Below are 17,979 nucleotides of genomic sequence, written 5' to 3'. Positions count from 1 at the left end.
GTACAAATCCAATAACATTCCCTTTGCAATAATCTCCTTTCTAAGTCAAACCTCCCTTACCTTTTCGATACTGATATATTGGAGAGTACTAACATTGTGTCCAGCTTTTTTAAAATGTAACGCTATGGGGCTGCGCTCATCTCTGGTCCTGATATTACAGCGGTGCTTAAGGCTCTAGATGTTTTCCTACATATGCAAGACCGCACGGGCAGCGAATGAGATAAACCACGTGAGTAGAACAACAAGTAATAGTGCCACGTATGAGAATCTTACGACCCATATGTGGGTACATTTGTGTGTAAAAGCACATTGAGCACAGTGACCACACTGATAATTTCCCTCAGGAAGAGTCGGAATACCTTGCGATATATGGCGGGAATGAATTTCCGATTTTACAAGGATGTCACGGAGGTTAGTTTGACGTCTAAAAACAAGTTTAGGACAGAAAGTCTCCTCTTAATATGGTATTCCTATCCGTAGGTTTTCTGTACATATCGGTGTGCAATTTCCCATCCTGTATGCGTACCTTAACATCAAGGAAAGTAATGCACACTTTGTCATATTCCATTGTAAATTTCAAATGCTCAGTATCATAAATATATAATCAATATAGCGTTTGTAGGCTAAGAGCTATCTGAACATTGTTTCAAAAACTTTTCAAAAGCCGTTAAGCCATCGGTATGGGGAATGTTAGTATACAAGCTCTGGACATCAAAGGTAGCAACCAAGACATCATCAGTGGAAAACTCTACATTGTGTAACGAATCAATAAAATCAGTGGAATCTCTTACATAAAATGGTACAAACGGTTTTATAAAAAAAGTCCACATAAGAGGAAATATTCTCAGTGAGGCTACCAATGCTACTCACTATAGGTCTGCCTTTTAGTGGAGTATCAAGACCCTTATGAACTTTTGGCAAAGTATATAAACTCAGCAAAAAAGGAACATCCTCTCACTTTCAACTGCTTTCATTTTCAGCAAATTTAACATGTGTAAATATTTGTATGAATATAAAAAGATTCAACAACTAAGACATAAACTGAACAAGTTTCACAGACATGTGACTAACAGAAATTGAATAATGTGTCCCTGAACAAAGGGGCAGTCAGTATCTGGTGTGGCCACCAGCTGCATTAAAGGAGACCTATTATTGCCCTTTTTACAAGATGTAATATAAGTCTCAGGTGTCCCCAGAATGTGTCTGAAGTTTCAGCTCAAAATACCCCACGGATCATTTATTATACCATGTTGTAAATGCCTCTTTTTAGGTGGAATAAAAAAAAACGCTGTTTTTGTGTGTGTCTCTTTAAATGCAAATGAGCTGCTGCTCCCCGCCCCCTTATTATACAGACAGTATGCGTAAAAATAACGACATAGCTCTGTTCTCCGTGAATACAATCAGAGACAATGGTAACTTTAGCTGCATTAGCCGTGGAATCAGCTAACAAGCACATTCGGAAAGTGGTCGAGCGCCCGTCCGGAGAGAGAGAAAGCGGTAAGGGCGCTTACACCGGAGCTAAATTATGTCTAACACCTGTCTCTAATTCCAGTAAGCTGGGGAGAGCGGCATATAAACAGCCACGCCACCGTCAGAAGCAGAGAGAGAACGACACGTCAGTCCAGTGTTGGCGTGTGTCCTGAATGTCAAAAAGCTGCATGTCTTTTAAGAAGTTTATGTTTATGGAGAGTTTTTGTTATTGGTGAAGCTATCTGAGTGAACCCAGGAAAACACTAGAGAGAGTGTACAGGTTGTGCAGAGGGCAGAAAATAAAAGCCTTACTTTGACGGTGTCTGAGCTTCCCGACTCGTCCTTTCCCGTGCAACCTTCACAATATTGATCCCCATTCACAAAGCAGTCCGGTGTAAAATGATTTGCACAAACATACACGAATTTTGGTATGTTTTGGGGCACATTTGCTTCAAAAACAAAACTTGTCCACTGCGTCTTCAGTGGCGCTGATGCCGGGAGTACATGAAGACTCTTATGTTCAGTTTTACAGCCAACAACAGAACATTTATGACGCTTACGAAGCTGAGACATTATTCTTCTCACCATAGCTGCTCCAGCACGGAAACAAATGGCGGACTGTGTGTAGGTCACTCAGGGAAGATCCATGATAGTAGGGTGGAGTCCGTCACCAGTCGTGGGCGAGGCCTGCTCTAAAGTGAAACGAAAACCGATCATTTTGAGACACTGTTTTTGATAAATAGAAATATAAGAAAGAGGAGTGGGTGGACTTTTAACATTGTAACGTGGTTGTGTACACACACTGCCGACTCACATTTATGTTCAAACACCATGTAAAAGTGAATTTTGCATAATAGGTCCCCTTTAAGTACTGCAGTGCATCTTCTCCTCATGGACTGCACCAGATTTGCCAGTTCTTGCTGTGAGATGTTACCCCACTCTTCCACCAAGGCACTTGCAAGTTCCCGGACATTTCTGAGGGGAATGGCCCTAGCCCTCACCCTCCAATCCAACAGGTCCCAGACGTGCTCAATGGGATTGAGATCTGGGCTCTTCGCTGGCCATGGCAGAACACTGACATTCCCGTCTTGCAGGAAATCATGGACAGAACAAGCAGTATGGCTGGTGGCATTGAGGGTCATGTCAGGATGAGCCTGCAGGAAGGGTACCACATGAATTGAGGAGGATGTCTTTCCTGTAACGCACAGCATTGAGATTGCCTGCAATGACAAGCTCAGTCCAATGATGCTGTGACACACCGCCCCAGACCATTACAGACCCTCCACCTCCAAATTGATCCCGCTCCAGAGTACAGGCCTCGGTGTAACGCTCATTCCTTCGATGATAAACGCGAGTCCGATCATCACCCCTGGTGAGACAAAACTGCGACTCGTCAGTGAAGAGCACTTTTTGGCAATCCTGTCTAGTCCAGTGAAGGTGGGTTTGTGCCCATAGGTGACGTTGTTGCCGGTGATGTCTGGTAAGGACCTGCCTAACAACAGGCCTACAAGCCCTCAGTCCAGCCTCTCTCAGCCTATTGCGGACAGTCTGAGCACTGATGGAGGGATTGTGCATTCCTGGTGTAACTCGGGCAGTTGTTGTTGCCATCCTGTACCTGTCCCGCAGGTGTGATATTCGGATGTACCAATCCTGTGCAGGTGTTGTTACACATGGTCTGCCACTGTGAGGATGCTCAGCTGTCCTTCCTGTCTCCCTGTAGCACTGTTTTAGGCGTCTCACAGTACGGACATTGCAATTTATTGCCCTGGCCACATCTGCAGTCCTCATGCCTCCATGCAGCATGCCTAAGACACGTTCACGCAGATGAGCAGGGACCCTGGGCGTCTTTCTTTTGGTGTTTTTCAGAGTCAGTAGAAAGGTCTCTTTAGTGTCCTAAGTTTTTATAACTGTGACCTTAATTGCCTACCGTCTGTAAGCTGTTAGTGTCTTAACGACCGTTCCACAGGTGCATGTTCATTAATTGTTTATGGTTCATTGAACAAGCATGGAAAACATTGTTTAAACCCTTTATAATAAAGATCTGTAAAGTTATTTGGATTTTTACAAAATTATCTTTAAAATACAGTGTCCTGAAAAAGGGACGTTTCTTTTTTTGCTGAGTTTATAATAGGAGTGATAGGGCAGTCAACTTTAAGAAATGTATACTCATTTTTCCCAAAATCCATATTTTCATAATGTACCAATAGCTTAGACTGGATATCCGATTCCTTTTTCTCCCCAATTTGGAATGCCCAATTCCCAATGCGCTCTAAGTCCTCGTGGTGGCGTAGTGACTCGCCTCAATCTGGGTGACGGTGGACGAATCTCAGTTGCCTCCGCGTCTGAGACCATCAATCCGTGCATCTTATCACGTGGCTTGTTGAGCGCATTACCGCGGAGACGTAGCACGTGTGGAGGCTTCACGCTATTCTCCGCGGCATCCACGCACAACTCACCACGCGCCCCACCGAGAGTGAGAACTACACATTATAGCGACCACGTGGAGGTTACCCCATGTGACTCTAACCTCCCTAGCAACCGGGCCAATTTGGTTGCTTAGGAGACCTGGCTGGAGTCACTCAGCACTCCCTGGATTCGAACTCGCGACTCTAGGGGTGTTAGTCAGCGTCAGTACTCACTGAGCTGCCCAGGCCCCCTGTTAGACGTTCATAAAAAAACATGATCATCCAACTGTCTGCGAATTTCCATTTTAGGGTCAGACACCCATTGAAGCACTATAGCACCACCACAGTGCTGTCATTGCTGAAATCAAGTAAAGCATCCCTCTCTGCTTTGGATAAATTACTATAGATTTTATATTGTCTTATGTTCTTAAGCAGATTTTTTACATCATGTTCCACAAGGATCGGTGAGTATCCAGTGAGGGATTTCTGTTCTTAGGTGGAATAAAAGTTTACTTCTTTATAATGGGAGAACGAATGTCAGAATTTGTAGATGTGTTTCTTCCGTTTACAGCATTAGGCATAATCTCATCAGATGGGACTAGTCATTCATTTGTACCAAAAAAGTCTAAGACTTCGGAAGAATTACTGAAAATCAGTAGTAGTATCAAAGTCATTCATTTCAGTAGTGGAGACAAAAGTAAGTCCTTTGTTAAGAGCAGTAATACATGAAATAGATAGAATCTGAAAAGTTCATTATCATCTCCCCTGGTTGTTCCTCGTCACCTGAGGAGGGAGGGTGGAGTGTCATCCGCTTGCCCCTTTTGACAATTTTTTCACCCATCTCCTGGTGGACATATGTAACATTGTGCTTCATGTGGATCATGTAATGATCTATACATCCGATTACCTTGTGTGTGGACTCGTTTGAAAGATACGTTTATTTTTCATGACGTTATAAGCTAAAACGTGGCATATAAGCAACACCAACATAACTGTCAAAGACATATACTTAGCTATTACTCACTATATTTTTGTCTGTGTGTAAAACAAATAGGCTGGTTGTATTTTACTCTTTGAGAGCTTTCCAACAACATATGACACATGGATATTTGATCAGTTTGATGTTTTTATTGATTGTAATAATATGTACAGTGCAATTTTTTTTATAAATGATCAAAATGGAACATTTCAGATTTATCTGCAAATTTCAAAGCACTTGTTCAGTTTTGGTTTTAATGTCTATGTGCATTGTAAAGTAGAGCTTCTAATTTGTGTTGGTCAAGACTGTAGTTATTAATATTTTGACAATTATTTTCAAAGTCCCAGAAAAAAGATCAGAAGGACTTCAAATTCAGAAATTGAAAACATGTCCATCGTAGTAGTATATTACAGTAAAAGTTTTAGCTTAATAGATCCGGACAAAATAATAAGCATCTCGTCATTGACCCAGTGTAGGGGTGCAAGTTTTATTTTATTGTTGTTGTTTTTTTGCAAGTTAAGGTGGTTTGTTGCCAAATTCTGTAAAAATTGTGCACAAAAAGAAACGTACTACAATGTGTCTACTCTGACCCACTAATAGAAATAGAATAAGCTGTATCTGTAATACGTTGTCGTGTGAAAGCATTTCAGTAACTATTCTAATTATAATTGATTTAAAATTCAAATGATGATTTGTTGTGAAATGATCCAGAATCATTTAAGAAAGAATCGTGATAGGGGGCCTGGGTATCTCAGCGAGTATTGACGCTGACTATCACCCCTGGAGTCGTGAGTTCGAATCCAGGGCGTGCTGAGTGACTCCAGCCAGGTCTCCTAAGCAACCAAATTGGCCCGGTTGCTAGGGAGGGTAGAGTCACATGGGGTAACCTCCTCGTGGTTGTGATTAGCGGTTCTCGCTCTCAATGGGGCGTGTGGTAAGTTGTGCGTGGATCGCGGTGAGTAGCATGAGCCTCCACATGCTGTGAGTCTCCGCGGTGTCATGCACAACGAGTCACGTGATAAAATGCGTGGATTGACGGTCTCAGAAGCAGAGGCAACTGAGACTTACCGAGTGAGTAACTGCACCACCATGAGGACCTACCAAAGTAGTGGGAATTGTGCATTCCAACATTGGGAGAAAAGGGGATTGCTATTCAGAGAAAATACATGCCATTATTGTGTGCAATATGCATCAGACGGTTAGCTGACAGATATCACATGATGTAGAACTGTGGGATGTTAAGACTGGTTTTATGTGGCTTTATGTTAGTAGATGGCGAAATGGGGGTTATATGTACAGCGTACACTTTAGAGGCATCTCAGTAATAATAGGCTCAATATGCACGTTCATGTGTCAGTTTACTGCTGTTTACACAAAGCGTCCTCAGGCGTATCTCAGTGTCTCTTGCTCTCTGATGGATCTGGGCTCTGGTGTAACCATGTACACCCAGCACAGTCGTAACCGTGTACACCCAGCACAGTCGTGCTGACGTTGGCGATGGCTCTGTGTTGGCTCCTGGGTTCCTGGCAGCTTCACAGCTGTGCTCTTCTTCTACATATATGGGGCAGCTGCAGAGCCAGCTGTCTCTCTCTCTCTGTAAGTAACACGACAGCGGCACTGGAAATAGACAGCGGTCGGTAATTCAAGCAGTTCGTGGCTTCACCTTACCACTGACCGCATGGACTGAGTCACTCTCCCCCCCCTTTGACTCACAACGGGAATCCAGTAACACTCGCATGGAGCTGCATACACAACTACACTTACACACGAACACTCTGCAACCCTACGGTCAGGGTCACACACACACACATATAGTGTACAATTAACACCCCCAGCACACTATTACAATGTGTTTAACAATATGTAAAGTATACATTTTGTGTTCCTTGGGAATTGAACCCTTGAACTGAGTGTTGCCAGTGCCATACTGTACCATTTAAACTACAGGAACAAAATGAATTATGGCACATTTTCACTACAAAAACAGGGTAACCTGGGGTTAAACCTACCCATCTGGGGCTTGAACCTACTACCTTCAACTTTTCAGATCAGATCTGTAACCAGTAAAGGAATATTCTGGGTTAACCTCAATCAACAGCCATTAGTAGTTAGGAACCCACGAAAAATAAATATAAATAATAATCATTAAATTATTTATTAAATAATTAAACAAAATAAAAACTCTCGAGCTGTGTCAGAAATTGCTCACTTGTTCACTCATTCACTATTTCCTATATAGTGGATGTCTATGAGTGCCCTATATCAGGCAAGGAGTGAACGAAATGATGATCATTAATTTATAATTCATTATCATCACACTTTGTAAAAACTCTATGAATTCAAATGCACAATCCAGAAATAATGATAGCCACAGAATGTAGAAGGTAGACGTGTAGATTCCAGGGGGGATGGAGTGGAGATAACCCCCCAATAATCAAAACAAGCAAGTACAACACCCCCCAATATTTATACCATGATCAGTGGAAACATGTAATTGCTTCACATTGCAACCTCCCTAAAGTTCAAGCCAAATCTACACCCTTGGTAGAAGGGTTGGCACTCCAAAGAACAGATCATATTTCATTTTTATTCTTTCTCGTTCTCACATTAATTAGGAAAAACCCTCATTACGTGACACTTGTGAGAGCGGCACTTACCTATACATGATGAGGAAAAACCATCCAAACGCTTTGACAACAGCAAACTTTGACTTATGTGACATTGGTATGGTATCTGTTAAGGCTGCATGATTGATTGAGTTAAGATTGAAATGACAATAAGGTCTTGCACGATTACAAAAGCTTGAAAGGCTGCATTGAAAAATAGACTGCAATCAGCGCTTCAGTCAGCATTGTGTGAGCAAGCGGCGCCCTCTAGCGGTGTGGACAGCATTATCCATTATTAACACCACTATAGAATTTAAAAGGGTGATTGGTCCATTGGGTAACTTATTTTTAATTGATGTGGTTAACATTTCCGTGGAATTGCCCAACATAATGTTTGCATAATATGAATTTGTGATATTCTATTAAATGCAGTACAAACGTACAGTGCGAGTTCTGTTGTTTTGAACTGCAAAAACAGAAGTGCAAAAATGTTTTAGAAGTACAAAATAACCTTTTTTTACATCAAGCATCATGCAATGAGATTTAGTTATTTTTTAATATTTTTATCTTTTTATCTTCTATTTATCTTCTATTGTGGCTCTCTTTAAAATTTTGGCCTGTCATTTGTTCAACTGATCCAATCCATGTTCAATGAAAATTATTTATTGTTAGAACAAAAGCTTTTGTAGATCTTTGTACGTTTTTGAAACACAATTCCTGAGCAAAACCGTGATCTGATGACAAAATAAGGTAAGTGGCAAAATAGTATCGGCCAGTAGTTATTTGTTCAAATCTGTATTGTATCGGCAAAAATGTCATATTGTTGCATCCCTGATTATTTTTAGCATCTTGACACTCTCCCGTCCAAACTGGGCAGCATTTCTGAGCGCCGAAAAGAGATGACTATTTGAATTATTTCCACTGTGCGCAGTCATCTTAGTGAATAAGTGAAGAAATAAATCACTTAGCATTAATGGCAAAATAAATAAAAAATAATCATATCTAATATATTTTCATCTATATAAATAAATCATAAATTGTTCGGTTTATCTGTATGATTTTGGATTGCTATATTTTATTTTGTTATTACATATTAAGTATTGATATGTCAAAAAGTAAAACATTACAGCCAGCGTGATATAAAACATTGCTGGAATGAAGCTATAAATGGCATCTCTTGCATTGGCTGAACACTCGAAAGTGCATTGTGGGTAAGAATGAGTGAACAAATGTAGGGAACGAGATGAAGGGAACTAATTTGAACACCACTACAAAATGGCCGACACGCAAAATAGTGCACTATATAGTCAATAGGAGCGATTTCAGACACAGCTTCGGTTTCAAAAGTGTAGCAGCAAGATGTAAACATTATACATGTTAACATGATTTTAGTGTGATAAAACTTTACTGGCGTTACGTCATCATGGTAACAAAATTTTATATAACTTTACACAGATGCAGTTAGTAAGTGATTTTATCACAGTTAACATACATATTGTTTACGTCTTGTGTCTATACTTTTGAAACCGTGAGTATTTTAACATTTATGGATTGACCCCATTGACTTCCATTGTAAATGCCTCACTGTAATACAGATTTGCGCTTTTTTGAAATAAAAGGAGGGACTTGTATTGAACCCGGAATATTAGGGAATAGCCATGTGTCATGTGTTGGAAAGCTCTCAAAGAGTAGAATACAACCAACCCATTTGTTTTACTCATATATAAAATATAGCAAGTAATAGCTAAGTATATGTCTTTAATGGTTATGTTGGTGTGGCTTATATGCCACTTTTTCGATTATAACTTCACGAAAAATAAATTGAACATATAATATCACATACCATTACTTAGAGGAGGTGATTATCTTTCAAACGAGTCCACACACAAGATAATCAGATGTATAGATCATTAGATAATCCACATGAAGCACAATGTTACATATGACCACCAGGAGATGGCGCCAAATACATGACAGATTCAATGATGACTCAAATGACACAGAATGAAACTCATTCTGTGAAATCTCATTACTAAAATATGTTTGCATGCTTTGCATGCTTAGTCATTGTTGTGTTTGTATGTGTAATTAGTTCTTATGTACAATTATTATGTTTTATTTGTTTGGAGACATGGACACTATGATAAATAATATTTGTAATGCTATAACTTTTTATTGCTTTGTCGTATCAACACAAAACTGTATCTCAGATACAGTTGACATGATTGGGAACAAAACAAAAGCAGTTTTTCGGAGCCACCTTATTTAAACGCATAGATTTATAATGTCAAATCAGAAAAATAAGAAACAAGTACATTTTTGGCTCAATTTATTTTGTGATTTTTCAGCAGATTCTTAGGCTGATTCAAACAATTAGCAGTTTCAAACAATTGAAAAGTTTTCTTCACAGTGATACCAAACACTTGACCCTCCTGCTTTTTTCTTTTCTTTTGTTTTTTTGTCAAGTTATAAGCCTTTAATTTTGAATATGCCACTGAAACAGGAAATCTTTAAAAATACCTTCAGAGCTTACAAGGTTAATCCACACCACCATCTACATGTATTTATACTCCAGTGCATGTACTTGAATCATTGAGTGCATTACATTGATTGCACTATCAAGCTAATTTAAAGTTGTTGTATAATATGGAGAAAATGCAATTACCCTGCCTCCTTTTTTGATTATTTTATATATGTGTTTTGATACAAATTTAGTCAATGTATTAAATAGAATATTTTGTTTACAAGAGATGCATGAAACTAAGAGTGAACTGCTGTTATCTGTAAAGTGTACTACACAGACAATGGAACGAGTATGAAATAGTGACTGAAACGTGCCCCATTAAGACTACATGTTAACCATATGGGAGGGATGGAGTCTGTCTCTCTTAAGCAGTGCAGGTCTATCCCAAAAACTCGTCCAATTGTCTATAAATCCTATGTTATTCTGCGGACACCACTCAGATACCCAGCCATTTAGTAACACTAATCTACTACAAACCTCATTACCACGACGAGCAGAGAGGGGACCAGAGCATATTAAAGCAAGTATTTTCAAGTTCACACACCTCTTTAACATTATCTTTAGTGATCCCTGACTGGCGAAGCCAGATATCGTTAGTGCCGACATGAATAACAATTTTAGAAAATCTACATTTAGCATTAGCCAGCACTTGTAAATTTTATCTGATGTCAGACGCTCTGGCACCCGAAATGCATTTTACTATGGTGGCTGGAGTCACTATTTCCACGTTCCTTAAAATAGAATCACCTATAACCAGGGCATTTCCAACAGGCTCCTCAGTGGGTGCATCACTCAATGGGTAGAATCTATTGGAAATATTAATAGGAACAGGAGAGTGGTATCGCTTTACCCTACAAGTATTCTGCAGAGACATCACCCAAACACCCTGCTGCAGGGACTCTACAGCTGGAACCGAAGTGTATGTGTTGCTCGCTGTACTAACTACATCCGAAACAATATCTACAGGCTTCTCTTTCTCACTGACCTCCACAAGCATTCGGATGTGTGTCTCTAGCTCATTAATCTTCTCCGTCAGCCTGACTAACTCCTTACAATTATCACATGTGAATCCCTCACTGCTGACAGATGAAGCTATCATAAACATGCAGCATGCAGTGCAAGTAGCAGTAACGTGTGCTGATGCCATAAGTACCACTGTAGTTTGTGTCAGTAATGTGCTGTGATTTGTTATGCGGTAAAGCTACTCTAGTCCAGTGAAATTGAGTGTTTAGTACAATCTGTGGGTGAATATCGACTGTGTTTGTTTCCGCAGGTGCTGGAGGATAATGATTACGGCCGTGCGGTGGACTGGTGGGGTCTAGGTGTTGTGATGTATGAGATGATGTGCGGTCGGCTGCCGTTCTACAACCAGGATCACGAGCGTTTGTTTGAACTCATCCTCATGGAAGACATCCGTTTCCCTCGCACACTCGCTCCCGAGGGCAGATCCCTGCTGTCCGGCCTGCTCAAGAAAGACCCAAAGCAACGGTCGGTTTCATGTTTGGAATAGTATACTACTCGTACGATTAAAGGAATATTCTAGGTTCAGTACAAGTTAAGCTCAATCGACAGCATTTGTGGCACTATATTCATTCTTTAAAAAAATAATACACAAATTTTAACAGAATAATTAATGTAAGTGCATTTATAAAATTATATGCTCCACATTTCTGCCATTAAACCCTCAAAAATTGGCTCCATTTACTTGCATTATAAGTGTTTCACTGTAACCTCAATTTTGGCGTTTATTTTTTTTAGAAAAGATTCATTATTTGATCTAAATAAACATGCAACATAATGAGGTCATGTGACAGCAATATAGTATACTATTGTCTGAAATGGTTATAGTTGCTATATCCTAAAGTACATACTGCTTTGCTTGCTGTTTAAAAAAAAAAAAAATGCATTTCACAATGACACTAAAGTGAAGGTGTAATTTTAGTAGATTGATTTAAATGCCCGTGTTTTCCTCAGGTTCCATTTTTATATTAATAAATAAAGGTACATTTCTAATTTTAACATTATTTATACTCCAGAACTTTCTTTTGTTGGACAAGAAAAACTAGCTCCATACCATGTGTCCCATATTTGGTTTTCAACCATTGAAAATAGGTCAGATTTACAGATTGTGCCACATTGAGAGCACCATATCTCAGGGATTGAACCATATAGGACTTTAAAAATTAAAATAGAAAAAGGAAAGTTTGTTCTGAACCAGAGTCTAAAAGGATATTAAGATATCTTAAATACTTCTGGAGTTATAGGCACTCAAACTTTGGAAAAACAACACAGCAAAAGTTTTGTTTTTGTTTTTCCATATTTGGACACACCATTGGCATATAATGCAACAAGAGGTGAAGTCATCAACTGATTGTAGAAACAGATCTACCGATCTCTGTGTAAAAATAAAATAATGATGCTGAGACCTTTCTAAGGTTATTTTTTTCATCTGTAGTTTTGCTCCAAAATCATAAGCGGAAATTGTCTTTTTTAACCCCCCTCTTCAAAATATTGTATTACTCCCAATATCTTGGCTTTCATCATCATTTATGTTTATCATTTAAACAAAATTCCCTGTTCGAAAACCATGAATGGAAAAGTTCAGCTGCAATGTGGCGTTGTATTAGTGTCCAATAATGAAAAGCTGATTATGTGAACGTGTTTTGTGTTTGTAGGTTAGGCGGCGGCCCTGATGATGCTAAAGAGATCATGCAGCACAAATTCTTCACTGGGATTGTGTGGCAAGACGTTTATGAGAAGAAGGTAATAACATCTCCTTTTACACGATTGAGAAACTTATGAGATGATTTTCTGTTTTGGAGAAATTACTACATATTTCCTTTTAAATGGTTGATCAGGGTTGTTAAACGTTCTCTCTCTCTGTCAGTTGATTCCTCCGTTCAAGCCTCAGGTGACGTCAGAAATCGACACCAGATATTTTGATGAAGAGTTCACAGGACAAACCATCACCATCACACCACCAGGACAAGGTACTGCAGTCACAAACACATTCACCTTTAACCCCAGCGAATCACTAAACAGTTGCAGCACTTTTGCACATTTGATTCACTAACCACCCGCAATCTAGCTTTAGCAGGCGCAGTCAGCGCTGAAATTGCGCTGCTTCTTCAGTATTTAAATGAAGTCATTGTCATTCCTTTCCGTGCATACACGCCTCCTTTCTATGTAAATAAGGCTCATTATAGATTGCACTTCATTCACAAAAATTTCCATCGTGCAATTACTGCCAGAGGAAGCAGGCGGATATTTGTGCACATTTTCTATCGATCACATCAGCAGTAATTTATGAAATAATGATCAAATGATGGAGAAGAGCGTTATAACCTGGCATATATCCAGACGCATAGTGCAGTCAACCACACTTTAGGCATGTTTAAGAGATGATTCAGGTGTCTGGATCACAGTGATGCTGTACAGTCCCGGCAAAGTGTGTCAGATTGTGTTGTTTTGCTGTGTTCTCCGCTATATAGGCCTAGCGCTCAGAATTGCACGTGCAAATTGCGCTCAACAGTGATTTTGTGGTTGCGTTTGCACCTGATCTGCATAATTCCTTTAGTGAATCCAGTGAAACCAGTGCAAATAGCTCATGGAAATAACCGGCGCTTCTTAGTAAATTCCCCCCAGTGTTTACACTCTTCAGCAAGGACTGAAACGTTCCAAGGAGCAAAAACCAAAAACAAACGAAATTTTTTGCAGAACGTAATCGAAAAAAGTCCCTTTCAATTGTTCCGGAGTGAAAACGTTATTTTTAAATGTTGGTAACCGGTTAATAACCGGGTCATTTCATTCCGATCATTTTTATTACAGTACATTTTCGGAATTACACCACTTCCTGTTGCCTATAAAATGAGACATCTCTCTTTTTAGTTGAACATGATACGCATGTGCATGTGCTGCGTCACACATTTCTTTGCCTTGATGCACGTTGTGGATGAAGACTTCTATGCTGAAGATCTTTCAGACAACTATATACAGTATTATAATTACTACGTATACATGAACGGGTAATCCAAATACAAGACAAAAATATTGAAGTAAAAATCTTTAGATCTGTAATAGAAACAAATAATCAAAATAAAATCATTAAATCATTATTACATGTTTAAAATAAAATAATGTGTCCAGTCAAGCCCGAGTAGTGTGTGCATGCATGTAGGAGAGAGAGATGTTGGCTATTAAAACGAAAGCTTTTCTGTGAAAAGTGTTTTAAAAAGTAACTTTTTAAGTAATTAGTATATATCGATTACTTCTTAGACAAGTCATTTGTAGTCAGTTTCTTTTTTTGAGTAACTGACCTAACACTTCTCTTAAGCAAGTGTATTATATACAGTCGCCTCATGTCTTTTTCCTCACAGATGACAGTATGGAGTCGATTGATAGTGAACGGAGGCCACACTTCCCTCAGTTCTCTTACTCTGCCAGTGGAACCGCATAAAACCTTCAACGAGATCTGCCTCTGGTCCAACATCTTCAACCTCTCTTGACGCAGAAGTTTCTCTTTTACAGTGACCATCAATGATGCACGACTCAAACATTCACAGAGAAACCCTGAAACTGTGTGTTAAATAACACTGCACCGGTCTGCACTTTCTGACCTCCGGTTTGACCTTTACACATGTCTGAATCTGTACCTTCTGCTAATGGAAAAAACCATTCTCATTGCTTCTGTGGCCTTTGATTTTTATCATTTTTCTAAAGGATATGAGAGGGAACAGTAAAAACATTTTCCACTCGAACAACTTGATTAAAATTGTGGATTAATATGGAACAGAAATGGATTGTATAGCACTTCATTAGTCTGAGTATTGAGAAATCGAATAACTAATGCAATGCCAAATATCATTTTATTTACATTGAAAAATTCCAATTACATCAGTCAGCCAGTTTAAACTGAAACGGGATTTTGTACAGATGTTTAGATTATCATCTGCTATATTTTTGATTATATGATTTCTAGACATTATAAACTGGACTACTTCTACCCCCCCAAAGTACTTATTGTATATTGGTCTATATTGCCTTTGCATTTGTAATCATTTGCATTGAATGTGCAATACTGTGGAAAAGGAAATTCTCCTGAACTAGAAATGAACATTAAAAACTCCATCAGAAGGGGTGAATCTGTGTGTGTCAAGAACATGCCAGGTTACGTCCGTATTTCACTCCAAAATCAAAAGAAAGATATTTAGCTTTTTTTAGAACCATTAAGAGTTTGATAGTGACATAAGTTTTTACCTTTAAGTAAAAGTAATTAGTCATTTTTCTATTATGTGCAAAAACAGTGCTATTTATACATTATGGCGGTATTTGTTGTACTGTCTTTATGCTGGTGTAAATAACATTTTATTACAGTACTGAGAATCACCATTGAGAAAAATATAATTACAGAAAACTCCAAATTAAAACGTCTGAACACATTACAGTAATGATGATTTAGAGAGAAATGTGCTTAATTGTTATGAAAATAATGTCCATTCCAAAAACTTAATGGTCCTTGAAAAAACCTTATATATATATATAAATGCAATTATAATTTTTTATTTTATGTGATTTTTTTTTTTTTACAATTTAATTTTTTATTTTATGATATTTTTTTAAATGTAATTTTTTATATTTAATGTTTTAATTTTTAATTTAATTTGATTTGTATTTTATTTTTACATTTTTTTTTATTTTAATTTTGTTTTTTTGTTTTTTTTTTTGTTTTTTTTATTTTGTTTTTTATTTTATTTTATTTTATTTATATTAACTTCAGTTACGAGTCCAAGAGACCATATAAATGCATGATAAATGCATTTCTCTTGCCACACCATGCAAATCTTAATTCATTTTATATTTCATCTGCACATTATAAGCGTTTCATACAACTTGTTGAAAGCAACATTTCTACACATTTGACTGAATCTGTGTAAATACCACGAAGCAGTTGCGATCGTATTTAGTACAAGCACAAATATGATCATAATTGTTCTGATCATTGTTTATATCATGTGTAATTATCACCACACAAATGTTAGTCAGCTAACATAAATGAATGTAAAGGCTTTCCCCTTCATTTTCACTTTATGACCTTATATGCAAAACAACTTTTCAATTTTTTTTAACATGATGTTTCATATGAATTATGCTCTTTCGTACTGTCCTGTTATCTTTTTTACATGGGGAGATATTTTACTTTTTTATCTTAAAATGTTTTTGTCATTTTTTAACACAAAAACTAAAGAATACAGCTTTAGGATACAAATAATATAAGATTTGTATACACTGTTGTTCAGCTGTTTTTATGGTTTAGATTTTTTTTCATTGAATTTATCAAATAAAGTTTTGGCTACACAGTCTGTGTCAGTTATTGATTATTTCACTGTATCTCACACAAGCAGCGATAATAGTAATGCAATAGAATAATAGACCTGCTGGTGTTTTACTGTGTTTCCAGTGTAGTCAGTCAGATGTGTTGTAATATTTCTCCTCTAGTCTGAAGCAGATGGTTGAGTCTGTGGTCCAGATGTTGCTAACAAACCCTCACAGCTGGCCGTTGTGTAGAACACTACCCAGAGGAAACTGAACAACCACTCCACACACATGACAGGCTGCAAGGTTGCAAAATATATCACCTACAATTCAACAGAAAGAAGAGTCAGCTTTTTCTCACAGTTACCTGATATGCAAAGATCATGTTATGTGCAAACTCAACTGTAACACAATTAAACATGAGATCTATTTCCACAAAGTCCCACTTTTTATTAAAAAACATCACTGTTAAATTCACACCTCTGTTCCTCAGCAGAACATTTACATTTATGCAATTAGCAGATGTTTTTATCCAAAGTGATTTGCAAATAAAAAGAGAATAGAAACTGCATTTGTTTCCACCCTAGAGTTTGAGAATAATGATAATTAAGTCTATGTTTTGTTTTTTCATATGAATTTGTTGTGTTGTTCATTATGCACGAGTCAGTTCTGTGCAGAAAATTAAGCCTTAAAGGGATAGTTCACCCAAAAAAGAAGAGAACTTGTTTTGTTTATCTAAAAACAGCGATAGTGACAACAGAACACAACACAACTGCACACAAAACAGAGAACAGAACTTGCTAAACATGTCTGAAGAGTTTGTAGTTGAAGAATTGATGCATTTCTATGCCCAGCCTTATTTTTTTGAACGGAGTATTCGGAAATCAAACAGAAACATAGAGGAGGCTACAGGACGCCACAGTCACACCGTGTCCTAACCTGACGACAAACGACATGTGATGAAAGGTATATTTTCTATGGTAATCAGAGTTTTTGTCCTAACCAGCAATGACGAGTGACGGTACATTCTATCGATCGCTTGTTTTCTATTTTTGGCATCGCACGGGTAACTCTGTCTGCTGTGAACTGGCACCAGTCCAAAAATGAAAATATACCTTTTATCACGTGTCATTTGCTGTCAGGTTAGGACACGGTGTGACTGTGGCTGCCTGTAGCCTCCTCTATGTTTCTGTTTAATAAATTTTTCCTTTTCTTTGTGTATAATTTGGTTATAATAATTTTGGATAACATCTCTGTCTCTCTCTCTCTCTCTCTCTGTGTGTGTGTGTGTGTCCCTCTCTTTCTAATCAAATCAAATCAAATGAACTTTACTGGCATGACCATATACAGTGTACAATGTTGCCAAAGCATTGAGTAATAAACATATTACAAACATACAAAAACATGATATACAATAAATAAATAATAATGATAATAAAATAAAATACAAATGACAAAGTAAAATACAGAGAGCAATGAGGAAGGGAGGGAAAAAAGTAAATTAAAATATCAGTTTGAATAGAGCTGTAATATGATGAGGGGTCAGTCTCTTTCCCTCATATGATGACAGGAGGACACATACTGTGCTGCCAGCTGAACACAGTCTACTTCCTGTCCCATAAGATATGAAAGTTCATCTAACTCATTTATGTCCTGGAATTCAGGTAGAATATGAGCTATTTG

The 17,979-nt window shown here is 38.0% G+C and overlaps 1 protein-coding gene across 2 annotated transcripts in view; it reads left to right on the top strand.

Annotated features, from left to right (window-relative positions):
• Positions 1-16,338, top strand: part of akt1 (v-akt murine thymoma viral oncogene homolog 1) — a 103,743-nt gene extending 87,405 nt beyond the window's left edge. For both annotated transcript variants that reach the window (XM_051722872.1, XM_051722873.1), the window contains 4 exons: positions 11,258-11,472; positions 12,660-12,747; positions 12,872-12,974; positions 14,361-16,338. In XM_051722872.1, the coding sequence (XP_051578832.1) occupies positions 11,258-11,472; positions 12,660-12,747; positions 12,872-12,974; positions 14,361-14,440 (486 nt within the window). In that variant the 3' untranslated portion in view covers positions 14,441-16,338. The remainder of the gene's footprint in view (positions 1-11,257; positions 11,473-12,659; positions 12,748-12,871; positions 12,975-14,360) is intronic.
• The last annotated feature ends 1,641 nt before the right edge of the window (positions 16,339-17,979 follow it).

This window comes from Myxocyprinus asiaticus, chromosome 17 (assembly GCF_019703515.2).
Source record: "Myxocyprinus asiaticus isolate MX2 ecotype Aquarium Trade chromosome 17, UBuf_Myxa_2, whole genome shotgun sequence".
NCBI lineage: Eukaryota > Metazoa > Chordata > Actinopteri > Cypriniformes > Catostomidae > Myxocyprinus > Myxocyprinus asiaticus.
This window is presented reverse-complemented; position numbering and strand designations above follow the sequence as displayed.